At 38.5% G+C, this 15,305-nt stretch overlaps 1 protein-coding gene across 3 annotated transcripts in view; it reads left to right on the plus strand.

Moving 5' to 3' along the window:
- Positions 1-8,883: 8,883 nt before the first annotated feature.
- Lrrtm4 (leucine rich repeat transmembrane neuronal 4) overlaps positions 8,884-15,305 on the plus strand; it is an 809,681-nt gene continuing 803,259 nt past the window's right edge. Inside the window, exons 1-3 of one of the 3 annotated variants that reach the window (XM_013119220.3) lie at positions 8,884-9,216; positions 9,637-9,719; positions 11,527-13,073. In XM_013119220.3, the coding sequence (XP_012974674.1) occupies positions 9,716-9,719; positions 11,527-13,073 (1,551 nt within the window). In that variant the 5' untranslated portion in view covers positions 8,884-9,216; positions 9,637-9,715. Of the gene's footprint in view, positions 9,217-9,636; positions 9,720-11,526; positions 13,123-15,305 lie in introns of all 3 variants that reach the window. The other 2 variants (XM_013119219.3, XM_040737942.1) reach the window with 2 other exon arrangements.

Here is a 15,305-nt window from a genome sequence, read left to right on the forward strand (position 1 = left end):
GCTATTCCACTCTTGGTTGGCATGGAATCTCCTGACTAGAAAATGATGCCAACCAGAGTGGTCTGATTCTTTCCATATCAAGTAAGTGAATTAAGACACTTCCTCATGGACAGGTTTACAGTCCAATACAGTATACACAATTCATCAGGAAGACTCTTTTGCCCAGTGACTCTTGATTGTTATAAGTTATAAGTACAGTGTTATAAGCATCACACTAACATCACATGATTACTCTTCTTTTAAAAAATATAAGGCTTATTTTTTTACATTCAGGGTTCTTGCATTTACCTTACTACATTGACTTGGTGAGAAACAACAAGAAGAGTTAGTGTTATATAGGTAAAGATCTATTACTACCCTCATTAGACGTCTAAGCAGCAGGTACAATAGACTATGGAGGACATGGCCACCAGTATTCCCATTGTCTGTGGCTGGTAAGATCTAGTACATGGAATTTGGCACAGAGGATAAGTTTGAAAGAAAGGTCATGAGATAGAAACCATGGTCAAGGGATCACACAGCTTTAATTACCAGATCCCTGCCAGCAGAAGACTCAGTAGCCTGTCAGCTTACTCTCCAATGCATTTGCAAATGCAACATGAACTGCTGTAAGGCGTTTACCTTACACAGAATACACTGAAGATGTTTGGAGGGATTATCTGCCTGCTTGTTCACATACTTCTGAAGATCACTGGATTTCTCGTTCACCAACTTTTGCCACATTCCTATGTACACATATAGAAAATAAGAACAAGTATTATATACTTAGTTTACATACCACACACGTTCATCAGAGTATGGTGTACACTTATGATATGCAAAAGTCTCTGAAATGATTGTCACATAGTGTAGAAATTTTTATGATAATTGACCTTGTGAGAAGTGCAAGCCAGAGCTCAGCCCACATATTCTTATATTTCATGAAAGCAAGAGGTTAAAACAGAGTTCATCTAGAACCCAGTCACTCACAAAACCTGGGGATTTCAGTGTCATAAGAAAGGAAAAAACCAATTGCAATTCAACTACCATTTCTGGGCAGAATTTTTAAAAACTGATTTAAAAAATTTTATAATTACATTTTCTTTCTATTTCTATCCTATAATTTTAATCAAAGTTTTTCTTTTGGTTCTCATATTCCTTTAAAATACTTTTGTTGAGTCACATTTTCTCCCTCTTTTATTATTAATTTTGTTGCTAATTTAAAATATTCCCCTTTATACTATAATTTTGGCCCATCTATTTTTCTATTATTCATGGTTTTAGTTGTTTTTTATGTATATCTATGTTTCATTTGATTTTATATGATTGCTTTCCAACATCTTCTGGACATTGAGCCCAGCACCTTGATCGTATCCAGTGGATGTCTTCATGCTGAGTTTAACTCTCAGATGGAGTTAGAGAAGTTACACTCTACTCTTTGCATAATCCAGCCATATCAATTCTTTCTGGATAATTCAACATAAGGAATAGAGGAGATCAAAGTTTATGATATTGTACCAAGTGGACATAGTTGAGGGATCAGAATTCCTACCACTCTTAGGCAATAGCAGACAAAAATGCTATAACTTTTATAAACACATAATAAGCTCTGAGCCATCTCTGCCTACACTCCTATCACAGCATTTCAGATTACACATTACAGACAAAACTAAACTAATAAGAAAGGAGAAGGCACACATATATGCTCTGCTCTTAAAACATATCAGCTCAGAATATCAAAGACAACCTTCTCTAAGAGATCAACAAGTAAACTGTACTCTAGATACAGAGGCTGCATGCAAAATATCAAAGCCTGCTAACCACAAGAAGCTATTGTGAACCAAAACTGTGAAGTACACTTGAAGTAAATGCAAAACTACAGACCAAACCAATATCCCATGGTTGACCTTAGGAAACTGACCATCAAGATGAGTAACATAAAAATCAAAAACAAGATTATCTATACTACCAAATTAACAAATATCAGACTAGAGAGAAGAAATTCTAAGGACAAGTTGATCGGACAAAGTTCTTTTTAAATGATTTTTTTGAAGTTGTGTGTGTGTGTATGTGTGTGTGTGTGTGTGTGTGTGTGTGTGTGTGTGTGTTTCTGTCTGTCTGTCTTCAAAGTAAAGAAGTATGTGTGTATGGTTGTCAGTAACAGTAAAGACTAGAAGACTACACTGGATATTTTAACTCATTAGTGGACAAAGTGGTATGCTGATGAGGTTATACTGATGTAAATCAAGAGCCTACAGTGAACTGGAGAATTGTGGTATTTTGCCTTTTATTTGGCTTTTTTTTTTAGCTTTGTTACTTTTGCTTGTGTGTTTGGTTGGCCTGTGACTTATTTGCATTGTAAATATTTCTGTCTGTGCCACCCTCCATTGATTGGCTCTCTCTCTCTCTCTCTCTCTCTCTCTCTCTCTCTCTCTCTCTCTCTCTCTCTCTCTCATTTATAATGCTAATATAAACAATCCTTGGAATCTAATACCAGGACATAGCTTTAAGGTCTTGAGCTTTAGTCAGAGGAAGATGAAATTGATCCTCCTTCTTAATCCTTTGGCCTGGGGTGATGCTCTTTCATTATGCTTACTGTCCACTGGTATGTGCCAAGTATTTCTTGTGTGGTCCCAATCTCTTTGCAGGGCAGATGCATTAAAATTATGAGTTCTCATTTTGTCACTATAGATCTCTTTCTTTTCCTCCCACTTTCCGTCTGTTTTCGGGAGTTATTGCCCTGTCCAATCACAGCATAGAATTTGTATACGTAAACCACCCACGAGATTTCATTTTTCTGAACACAGAAAACCATTCCTGAGAGAGATAGATGAGGTGGAATGGAAGTTATGGTGGGAATTAGACCCACTGCATAAAGTGAGGATTTAACTGTCAGAGGAAGAGAGAGAGAGAGAGAGAGAGAGAGAGAGAGAGAGAGAGAGAGAGAGAGAGAGAGAGAGAGAGAGAGAGAGAGAGAGAGAGAGAGAGGTTGTTGAGAGAAGCAAAAATCTTGTTGCTTGTTGCTGTTGGTCTTAGTTATGTTTAGTTTCTTGTTTCTAGTTCTCACTGTGCAATGCAGGCTGAACTTGAATTGGTGCCATCCTTTTTCCTAAGTTGCTTCAACGCTAAGATTATAGGCTTTAGCCACCATGCTGGGTTTGCAACAGGAATTAGATTGAGAAAAAGACATTAGTCGTTAATTGAGATAATTGGAGCCTAAGGAACTGGATAACAGCTAGGGCTACTCTATCTGACTGTGGAATCTTCATGGAACCTAGTTAAATAATATTTTATTTTAAAGCAGGTTAAGTTGAGATACCTTGAATTTTTTTTTGCCATATGGGCCTGAAATGGCGAGATCTAGTAATATCTTAGGGAAGAAGGAAGGGTTTTAAAGGTGACATTGACTATTTACTAACAGTAACTACCTGGTTTATTGACTTATTCATGGTTGCCAGAATATTTGACCAATTGATGTACTAATTATTTCAACCACTTTTCAAGCTCTTTTTGTCATTTATAACTAGGCAGTTTCATACTAGCTATAAAACATAGTGTACAAATAGACAAATGTCCCATGGCATTATCAAACGTTACTACAATCTTGAGAGTAAAGAGCATTCCAGTGCAGAGTTAGGATGGAGTTTGTGCTGTACACATTAGTTTTCCCTTTGCCATCCCCATCCATTTTAGTCCTTTACTACTTTTGAGATAGAAGAGAAGTAGATTTCTCAAAGTGTTAGGATTTTTTAAACAAGTGCAATAATAGATATCAAGACATATAAGGCCTGTTCATAATGTACAGGAAGTTAATACTGGCTCTCCAAATATAATACTATGTAAAGTAATGTCTGAATGTGTGCATGTTCATGCCTGAGTTTATACATGTGCATGTGAATGTGTGCAAAGAACATAGGTCAAGCATGAGTGTTGTCCCACAGAAATTGCACATTTTGTTTTTGTAGATAGGTTTTGAGACTCCATGTTCTGCTTACTGAATAGGCTATGGTAGATTTCTGACCAACAAACACCCATAATTTCCTGTCTCTACCACTCCAGTTGTGGGATTACTAGCTGATGCCACCATGCCCCAAATTCTACATAAGTGATGGAGAGCTGACTCAATTCTTCATGTCTGCACAGCTAGTTTTATTGAGTGAGATAACTGACTAGCCTTCACCATCTGAATTTTTCACATTGACTAAAGTTCATTTCTTTGTTAAAAATGATGAACTTCATTACTCCCTCAGATTGGATTCCATTCTATTCCAGATTGGAATAGAATACTGCCCAATATTTGCAAAGTTTAAAATTACATAGTTACAGATATAATACAGTTTTAAGTTAATCCTCTTCCATGTATTTTCCCCATCATTTTCTCAGGTGTACACACACACACACACACACACACACACACACACACACACACACACACACATACAGGGTAGACATTGAATTATAGGATTTGGTTATGTCGATGTTGTGAATTTATCAATCATGGAAAATTTCAAATTCCAAATAGAAGTTACTGAATGATCTTTGAGGTAACAACTAAAGAATTCTACTGGCTTCTCATGAAGTCCCATCAGTAAGTAAATGTACTAGGAACAATGCATGAGTCAGGTCTCATATTTTATGTCAGAGGCTTCTAGTCTTTGTCTTCCTGAGACCATATTGCATAGAGAACTGCCTTTGACAGCATATTATAAAGAAAAAAGCATTTTCCTAACTTATTCTTCACTGAGCATCAATCCCAGACAGGCATCTTTCTGAGAACAAGACAATAGATCTTTAGTTTTCTTATCTTGATGTATTCTTCCACACTTACAACTGTTGTTTTGACCTTCCCATGAGACTGGAATCACTTAAACTATTGTAAAGTCTTGTAATCTCTGAGTCTAGGAGACAGTGAAAAATTCTTGTTCTTAAATATATTAGTAGTTCCTAAACAGCTTCTCTGCCATTAATGAATGAAGAATGTAATTTCTCCTCTTCTTTGTATTTTTCTGATATGTATTCATACTTTGTTGACTTCTGTTTGTCTTTCATTTGTTATTTTTTCGTTATTTTAGCCAACTAAACAGTGAGGTTCTTCCTCTTTAGTGACTCATCAGGGTATAAGATGACCTCAAGCTGACTTCATTCTTACCCATCTTCCCTTTCATGGAAGGCTCATATTCATGGTTTTATCCAGACAAACCTGAACATGGAAGATATGTCCAATATGACCTATATCTCCTTTGTTCTAGAAATCCCCTTATCTTCTCCTGGTTTTGCTCAGCAAGAATAAGATATGATTCTCACAGAAGGCTCATTGTGGGAAACCACAGTGGTTACTTTTTCTGTGCTTCATGGTCTAAGTAAGTGATAAACCAATATTTGTTCTTTAAAGAAGTCTCTGTGTGTGTGTGTGTGTGTGTGTGTGTGTGTGTGTGTGTGTGTGTGTGCTCATGTGTGGGAGAAGGAAAGGTTAGTAGGCTTTTCTCAAACAAGTCTTACATAGAGTATGTTTCAACCTACTCTGTATCTCTTTACATCATCATCGTGTATTTGCTTCATGTCTATATTTTGACACATCTTTTACAACGTAAGAATATAATATGGCACAAATTCTGGAATGTAGAATCTATTAGGTGTAAAGGGAGCATTAAATTTGATATTAGGAGAAACATTCTTTTGCTCATAGGCCAAGATTACCTGAGCTCTTCATTTAGCTTAGAGTGTTGTGGTGCCCCCAAGTCTATATGCTCCATATCCAGCCAGTGTTTATTAGATCTCAACACTTTAAAAAAAAAGATGTATTTTACTTTTAGGTATGTGTATGTGATTGGGAGTTCACTAGAGCACATATGGAGGCCATAGGCTCTACATTCCCCTTGCAATCGAAATTAGTTAAGGGGGTTGGGGTAGAGAGGTGTTGAACTTCCTAATATTAGAATCAGGAAAGGAGCTCAGGTTCCATGCAAGAACAGAAAGCACTTTTAACCACTAAGTCATCTCTCCAGCCACAGATCCTCATACTTCAACAAATTAGTAGCTAATTATCATACAAAAATTAGCTTTTTTTAATCAACTCTCAAAAGTGTTTCTCATATTGTGGATTCAAACAAAAGAACACTCATACATATGTGGATAGATAAACATCATCCCATCATCCCCAACTCCATATTCATGAGATGAGAAAGTAGAAAATATAGACAAAATATCACAGCAGATGAAATCAAATACACCTTGGTTCCATCTTCCATCAGAAATATGCTCTGAACATTTTATTTTTCCCCCATGCACATGAATATATTCTTGGAAACAAACTTACTGCTTCTCATTTTCTTCTAGCACTTGAGTTCTCTGATCCTTCCTACCCTACTTAATATATAATATCCAGTCAGCCAATCAAAAACTTTCTTTTCATTTTACTGGTAGGGTGTTAAGGATTGTTCTTCCAGCCAGCCTGATCCCACAGCCATCTCATCCCCAAATAAACACACATGATTCATATTAATTTGAAACTGTTGGCTGGTGGTTGACTATTTCTTTCTTAATTATTAACACATACCTACTAATCTATGAATTTCTACATGATCTTAATTTACCGGAGAATGCCTGACTCACATCCTCTTTTCCCGGGCTCACATGTTAATTCCTCCCCACCTACACTTCCCAGAATTCTCCTCCTGTAGTAGCCCCGCCTATCCTTGCTGCCTGGCCACTAGTCAAACAATGCTTTATTCATCAACTAATAAGACAAACATATATACAGAAGGACATCTCCCATCAGTAGGGCACCCTTTTTATTTTCTGAATCAACAATTTTCCCCTTAGTCAGTATTCTACCACTGAATATATGGGTGGGTTTTATGTCTCCATGTGAACTACAATTTTTTTTTTGGTTTTTATGAGACAGGGTTTCTCTGTATTGTTTTGGAGGCTATCCGTCCAGCCCGGCCTCGAACTCACAGAGATCCGCCTGCCTCTGCCTCCCGAGTGCTGGGATTAAAGGAATGTGCCACCACCGCCCGGCGAACTACAATAGTTTGAAGAGATTGTATGTGTATCACTTTCATTGATTGACTTATTTACTTTCAGTACCCACAATAACATTGCCACTTGGGGTAATAAGTTTTCATTTTATCAGGTATTAAGCCTTATTCCAAAAGCACATATTTCTAAAATAGAAACTTGCATATCAGTTAATTGGAGGATTCATGTAGAGGACAGATGACCCCTTTTTTGTTCTTAGAGAAATCTTAGTAATTAGACAAATGTCTGTGATCTTCTGCTCATAAATCTGAGTCAAATTATGGGTATTAGTAATCTCTTTATTCTATTTTAATAAATACTATTTGACCAACTAATCTAAAACCGAAGTTTTTCTAAAACTATCCATTTGCTAGGAGACACACCAGTTGTAGATATTTATGTAGAAACCCTTAGAAGTTCTCTAAGCTGATCAATTAGATATGCATTTCTACCCAGCAGATTGTCTCTGCAGGACATTGCATTGATTTTCTTAGATTATCCTACATATTCTTAGATTATTATTTGTCAATAATTATGAAATAACTAAAATGGGGAATGCCATAATTGAGGTATGGGGCCAGAGAGATGGCTGAGTCGTTAAAATCATGTGCCCTGCTTGGAGAAGACCCAGGTTCCATTCCAAGTGCCTACAGAGAGACTCAACTTTCCATCACTGCAGTTCCAAGGGATCTCATGCCCTCTTCTGGCTTCTGTAGGCATCAAGCTCATGAGGGATGCACAGACATACATGCAGGCAAATACACATATACATAAATTAATTTTTAAGTGGAGGTAATGTATTGTTGTTATTTTTAAGCAATCGATACATGTTTGTGAAAAAGTGTATAGGTTTTGAAAAATTATTCACCTCAAACATTTTATGATTTCATCGGTCTTAATTTCAGGATAGTCTGCAAATTTTAGAGAAGTGCCATGATAATACAGGACTGGAGTGCTTCTTTCTTTCAAGAGGGATTGCACAACTCAGTGGATAATAAGCATAAAGAAAAGTTGATCCCCAAAGTGCATGCCTTTTAAGGAAAATGACTAAAATAAAGTTTACAAGCTTTAATTCAGATCTTGTCTGAAGTTCTGTATTGGTTACCCAGACACTTGGTAAAACAGTATAGCTGAGAAAGAATTAAGGCTAAATATATGATGTTTTACAGAACCATATCATAAATCACTTGATAAATATACAAAGTTACAAACAGAATAGATGTTATTGACAAATGCTGAGAATGGAGTGATTAGACTTAAAATTTTCACAATGAAGTTCTTTTTTTTATTTTATTTTCCAGTTTAAATTTAGATAAGAAACGAGGTTGCTTCACAAGTCAGTTCCAGGTCCCTCTCCCATTCCCTCCCCTCCTCCCGTGCCCTTCCCCTCAACCCCCCCTTATCCCCTCATTCCCCCAGGGAGGGTGAGGCCCTCTATGGGGGTGTCCATAGTCTGTCATTTCATATAGAGCAGGGCCTAGACCCTTCCCCAAGAGTTCAGGGTGAGTGTGCACCTCACATTGTTATAAATCAACCATAGTGTGCTCTCTCCTCTGTGGGACAACTTTCTTATTTAACTATCTTAAAAAATACAAATAAATGCAAGTAAACAATAATCATAAATTCAAAAGGAATTGCTCATGTCATTGAAAATGAGACAGTATCATTGGTGACACACAGAAAACCATTTCAGGCCATAACAACTTTCAAACGTGCTAATCACACACATTGGGAAGGAGAGAGGCCTAGAAAGTGGCTAACATCTGCTGCAGCTGTGAAGCATAAACCCAGACACACACCGTTCCTAATTTATATCACTGGAGAGAGAGGGGAAAAGTGATCCTGTGCCTTTAACTTCCTTTCTGAGCAGAGAAGGCTGCACAGCCCTGACAAGCTCACTTGTTCCCGTCTTTAATGTGCAATCTGTTTTCTCCAGCGGAGGGCACTCAGTGTATCACAAACTCGAGCATTAGCACCGACCAGCTCTGAGCACCATCAGTCTCCGGAAAGCCTTCTGAATTAGACAAGGGCTGCCTCTCAGCACAGCTACAAAACACTTTCAACCTGACCAGCTAAATGGATAAACCTAGCCCGCATAGCTTTTAAACTGGGGTCTCACACAGCACAGGCGGCCTGCTTGCTTCAACAACTGAAAAATCCTGAGGATGAATTGCTTTATCTGGGAATGGCAAAAGCCAGCACAATAAGGAATGCCAGGTACTCTGAGGATTTTCTTTCTTTCTTTTTTTTTTTCTTCTTTTCTTTCCCCCTTTTTCCCGTCTCTGTCTTTCTCTCTCTCTATCTTTCTTTTTTTCCACAGAGAAGTTGGTTACCTCCGAGATGGGCTGTAGCTCTTTTCACAGATTGCCAATTTACTGCTAATGTGTCCCTCGTGAATTATACAATGGTCCTCAGAGCCTAGAGGCCCTCCCCCCTCCGACCCCCCACCGGAGCGGCTTCCTCTTTCCTGCCCCTTCATCGCACCCCTGCTGTTTTTTTTTTTTTTTAAAGTATACGTATATCTTTATTATTTGTGTGTATGTGTCTGCCTGTCCTCTCCGGGGAAGTTTACATGGGGCTACTGGCTCACATGCGGGCTGAGAATGGTTTGAATGACAGCTGCACTGTGTCATGAAGGTGGTGGTGATTTCTACCGGAGAGACCAAATAAGAAGAAAGCTGAGAGAGGGGGGCAGACGTTTTTTGGATGACAAAGGATGGGTAAGCGAACTTTTGTTGTTTTCCTCTTAGCAAAGCTGATTCTAACCGCTCATCCTCAACCGGGCATTAGCGGCTGAAGGACCAGGAAACAGTCACAAAAGCAGCAACCTCTACTTTACCAGGTGTCTCACTATAGTTGCTATTATATTTTTAGAACCTCTTCTTTTGGCAGTTTTTTTTTAATCCGTAAATGCATAACGCGGACTTAAACACACTCTGGAGGGATAGCTTTAAGACTGTCTCTAGCGTCTGCATACCCAGAGCTTGAGAACAGAGCATGAAATAAATAGTGTGTTTGCCTCTGTTTCCTGATAATATGAGCCACGCTGGTGTTCGGGTTGCTCTCAGGAAGACTATTAACACTTGGCTGTGTGTGTGCAGGGGTGGGGTCCCTACTTTATCAGAGGTGGCACCGGAGGCTTGTTTGATCTTGGAAGCTGCATCCTGAATACAGCTTCCAAATTTCCAGGAGTCATTTGCCAGTTTTATTTTTTTCAAGTGTGACTGGCTTTTTTCCCCCTCTCTGTTTCTCCTGTCTGGGAAAGCTGGGTTGTATTTTAATGAGCCTGTAGCTGACAAGAAGACAGAGTGTAAGATCAAGGTAATTTAAAATAAATAGTTAAATAAATAGAAGAAGAGAGAAAAGAAAAAAAGGATAACTCTTCTAGAGAGTGAACATTTTCAGATCAGGATTTTGGCTGATTGTCTCTTGGTTTAAAAGATGACTATTAAGGAAGAGAAGAAATTGCAGCCTGCAGTAGGTCCCCCCTTCTGGCTTCTGTCTGTCTCTCTTTTCACAGTTAAGAAATAATTTACCTACTGCTGAAGGTGGAGAGGAGTCCCCTCACACGCAATGCCTTGAAAATGCGGCATAAATGCTAATAGATTGCAACTTTGCAGGCTTTCTGAAGTTAATGGAGGCAGGGGAGAGATGAAAAGACTCAGTGAGAGACTTTAGCATGTCAGGCTGCTGGGAATGTTGGTATCCCTCTTCCTTACTTATTTCTCAAATTTGCAAGGGCGACTATATAGGTTAAAAAACAGCAATCTATCTAATAACACGATTAGTTAATATTCTGCATATTTTGAATAAGAATTTGACATCTTAGCTACAACTGGAGGTGGCTATAGTATGGGTGATCGCCTGTCTTAGCTCATGCATCTCTGGGCATGGGGCCAAGATATACAATAATGTATGTTTATTAACCAAGTGAGGGCATCTCACACTGTTATGAACCATGTTCTGTGGGCTGTCTGTGCATATTCCTATGCCATTTTTCAGGGCTCAGAGATTGCAACCCTTGTATGCAATTCAGGCAGAACAAACTTGGATTACTTTGACAGCATCACTGAAGCTCCTTTGATAAATCACAGCCTATTTGCTCAACTATGAAAGAGGTACATGAACCAGGTTTCCTAAGTCATAGTTCTGACCTTACTGAAAGATGTGAGATAGTCCCTTGGGTCAATACAGTGACAGCCAAATGTTATTGTTATTCAAATATCAGCTTTCAGGAAAAAGAAATGTCCTGGGCTTTTCAGGGTTGGGATAGAGAAGAACTCTTGAAACTCAGATAGGTTTTTCACAGTTTTACAGCTTTGTGGTGTTACAAAGATGAAGGAAGAAAGACTGAATTCTAAACAGCAAGCTTGGAACACTAGGTGAAAAGATTTTAAGTGTTGAAATGTGTTCTTAAATGAACTATCCCATTCTTACACTAGACAGTACACTGCCAATCCCAACAAGCCAGTGTGCTGTACTGTTACTTTTTGACAGTGTGCATCTGTGTTCTCTTTGCTATTGTAGGTTTCCGTCAAATCCCGCAGCTGAAAGGCATGAGTGTGTTTCTGGTGCTATTTCCCACCCTGCTGCTGGTTATGCTGACGGGGGCTCAGAGAGCTTGCCCGAAGAATTGCAGATGCGATGGCAAAATTGTGTACTGTGAGTCTCACGCCTTTGCAGACATCCCGGAGAACATTTCTGGAGGGTCACAAGGTTTATCCTTAAGGTTCAACAGCATTCAGAAACTCAAATCCAATCAGTTTGCCGGCCTTAACCAGCTTATATGGCTTTATCTTGACCATAATTACATTAGCTCAGTGGATGAAGATGCCTTTCAAGGGATCCGCAGACTGAAAGAATTAATTCTAAGCTCCAACAAAATTACCTATCTGCACAATAAAACATTTCACCCAGTCCCCAATCTCCGCAACCTAGATCTGTCCTACAACAAACTTCAGACCTTGCAATCTGAGCAGTTTAAAGGCCTCCGGAAACTCATCATTTTGCACTTGCGATCTAATTCCCTAAAGACCGTGCCCATAAGGGTGTTTCAAGACTGCCGGAACCTTGACTTTCTGGATTTGGGCTACAATCGTCTCAGAAGCTTATCCCGAAATGCATTTGCTGGTCTTCTGAAGTTGAAGGAGCTGCATTTGGAACACAATCAGTTTTCAAAGATCAATTTTGCTCATTTTCCTCGTCTCTTCAACCTGCGATCCATTTACCTGCAGTGGAACCGGATCCGTTCTGTGAGCCAAGGCCTAACATGGACCTGGAGTTCCTTGCACACCTTGGATCTATCAGGGAATGACATCCAAGCAATAGAGCCTGGCACATTTAAATGTCTGCCTAATTTGCAAAAATTGAATTTGGATTCCAACAAGCTCACCAACGTCTCCCAGGAGACCGTGAATGCATGGATATCCTTAATATCCATCACCTTGTCTGGAAATATGTGGGAATGCAGTCGGAGCATCTGTCCTCTGTTCTACTGGCTGAAGAATTTCAAAGGTAATAAAGAAAGTACCATGATATGTGCAGGACCTAAGCACATACAGGGTGAGAAGGTCAGTGATGCTGTGGAGACTTACAACATCTGCTCCGAGGTCCAGGTGGTCAACACAGAAAGATCACCACTGGCGCCTCAAACTCCCCAGAAGCCCCCGTTCATTCCTAAGCCTACCATCTTCAAACCTGATACCATCCCTGCCACCCTGGAGTCAGCGAGTCCATCCCCAGGCTTTCCGATTCCAGGTACGGATCATGAGTACGAGCATGTGTCCTTTCACAAAATTATCGCGGGGAGCGTGGCTCTCTTCCTCTCTGTGGCCATGATTCTCCTGGTGATCTATGTGTCTTGGAAAAGGTACCCTGCCAGCATGAAACAACTCCAACAGCACTCGCTTATGAAGAGGCGGCGGAAAAAGGCGAGAGAGTCAGAGAGACAAATGAATTCCCCTTTACAGGAATACTACGTGGACTACAAGCCAACGAACACTGAGACCATGGATATATCGGTTAATGGATCTGGTCCCTGCACATATACCATCTCTGGCTCCAGGGAGTGTGAGGTATGAACCGTGATCCTCCTAAAACCATTTCTTCTGCGGGGAAGGAGAGGTAAATGCTTGAGGCTCTAGCGGTTTGTCTAATCACTAGAAAGATTAACGACCCTTTTGCTTTGGGGTTTTGCTCAGTGTGAAAGGTTACTTAATTAAATTGCAACCACCAGGAAACTGACTACTTAAAAAAAATGGTTGAAACTTGAAAGAAAATCATTCAAGGATGGGATTAAGTTGTAATAAAATACTATGTTAAAACACCTGTTTCCCCCCCTACATTTTTTTCCCTAAAACAATTTGTATAAAGGGGTTCGACTTAGAAACATGAATTCTCACAAACAAAATCATTCTGAAATTTATGTCTGGTTCTTGGTGATTGACTTTTGTAATAGGGTGAAGATGACAGGGCCAGTGTAATTTAAAATTCAAGTAAGGTAACCAAAAGTATAGGAGGTAGTAAAGATTTAAACCAAAGAGCATTTGACCCAAGGTTTGACTCTTTTTGCTGTTATCTTTTACTTTGAATTAAAGCATGCAGGCAGGAAGTCACGGCCGTGTCATATGTGTTTCGTTCATTATTATACCAGCATAGAGAATATGGAAGGCCCACTGTAGACTTGTGTAGAATTGTATAATCTTCTAAGGATGCTTTCTTTCTACTGTCATTGCTTTCCTTTTGTTTTTAATTACTGGGATTTGGAGCTCTTTCCAAAGGTTCTTTAAGTGATGGCTATTTGTGTTTTATTAGAAGGAAACTGATTTTCCATATTTTGCTTGCTCCTCTGGTAACTAATAGAAGGTCAACTTCTATTGGATGACTTGGCAGTAGCATAATGATAAGCATCAAAGAGAGTGCTTGCCACTTTTGACATCCTCAAAAGAAATGAAAAAAACTCTTGTCAATTTGATTCAGATCTAAGTGACACAAATATTTATGAATAAGAGGTATGACTTTTGCTAGACTCTTCCTCATTTGCATACAATTCTCAAAGCAGTGTTTGGATTTTAAGTTGGATTCTTTTCACTTATATGAAAATAAGTTTGGTCCAGTTTCTGAGTATTTAATTTAAAAGATCACTTACCAGAACACTTTATATGACTAGAGCAATGGTCTCCCACTTTCATTTTGTGATTAAATTATATTGGATGTATGCTGTTTTTTCCTTGGTAACATCATAATGTGTAATATCCAACAACCAGGTTTTGTTGCCAGAATACTTTAGCTAATAGAAGTTTGTTCTGGCAATTGGCTCTTTTAGTATCTGATATTATCTAATTTTCAAAAGTGAATTTTAATGAGTGTTTAAAGATGGTGCTCTTTCTAATGTTACTTATAACAGTTAGGAAACATAATTTGTTCTTTGGTAACATATACCGAGTTTTCCACAATCCTAAATACAGACTTTAATGAGTGTTCTCAGATGCTGCGGTGAATTTGAAATAATCTCAAATTTAGTACAGTTTGGACTCTTGGAAGTGTTCTCTGCTGAGTTTGTTTTCTCTTTCTCTCTTTTTTTCTTGTTTGTGTACCATTGAAAATAAAAGACATAATCCCAAATAATAAATCCCCCAAAGAAACCTGTATAAGCAATTGCCCTTAAAACTGAAAGAGAATAAAAGCTTTCTATGAAAGTCTAACAAGGCTTGATGTTTTTCTTGCAAGCCCACATTGGAACGTTAGAGGTGAATGTACAGAGTGCAATTTCATCTTATTTTATTCTAGGTATTCTTTATATCTGTGATTAACTGAAAGGTTGGTACCAAGAAAGCTAATAGAAAATCCATTTACTTTCTCTAGATTAGAATGGTGATTTAATATTCACCAAGAAGGAAGAAAGACTTTCAAAGAAGGACTAGAAAACAGGTGTCTTAAATTTTTTCCAGGGATGTTAAATTACATATACTTTTCTTCAAAAATCCTAGACGTAACTACTGTGTGAATGAAAAAAATCTTTTGTCTCATAAAAATGTAATTGAAAACACAGAATACTATATTTGCTAAAGAGAGGGCTATATACTTATGAAAATGAACAGGTAGGATTGATTGTTGAAACACTGATAAACAAGTAGCTTATAAAATGTAAACATACTGTTGAGTCAAGTGGCAGCTACTAAGGAGGATCAAACTCTCTTTGTCCTGAAACTTGGAAGATGGTTGGCTATGTATTTTTTACAACATTGTCTTCATTGGGCCAAGGCAAAAAACCCAAGTTAAACTTTAAAAACTCATCACTTCATTAA

The sequence above is a fragment of the Mesocricetus auratus genome, unplaced genomic scaffold, assembly GCF_017639785.1.
Source record: "Mesocricetus auratus isolate SY011 unplaced genomic scaffold, BCM_Maur_2.0 Super-Scaffold_100676, whole genome shotgun sequence".
Lineage (NCBI taxonomy): Eukaryota > Metazoa > Chordata > Mammalia > Rodentia > Cricetidae > Mesocricetus > Mesocricetus auratus.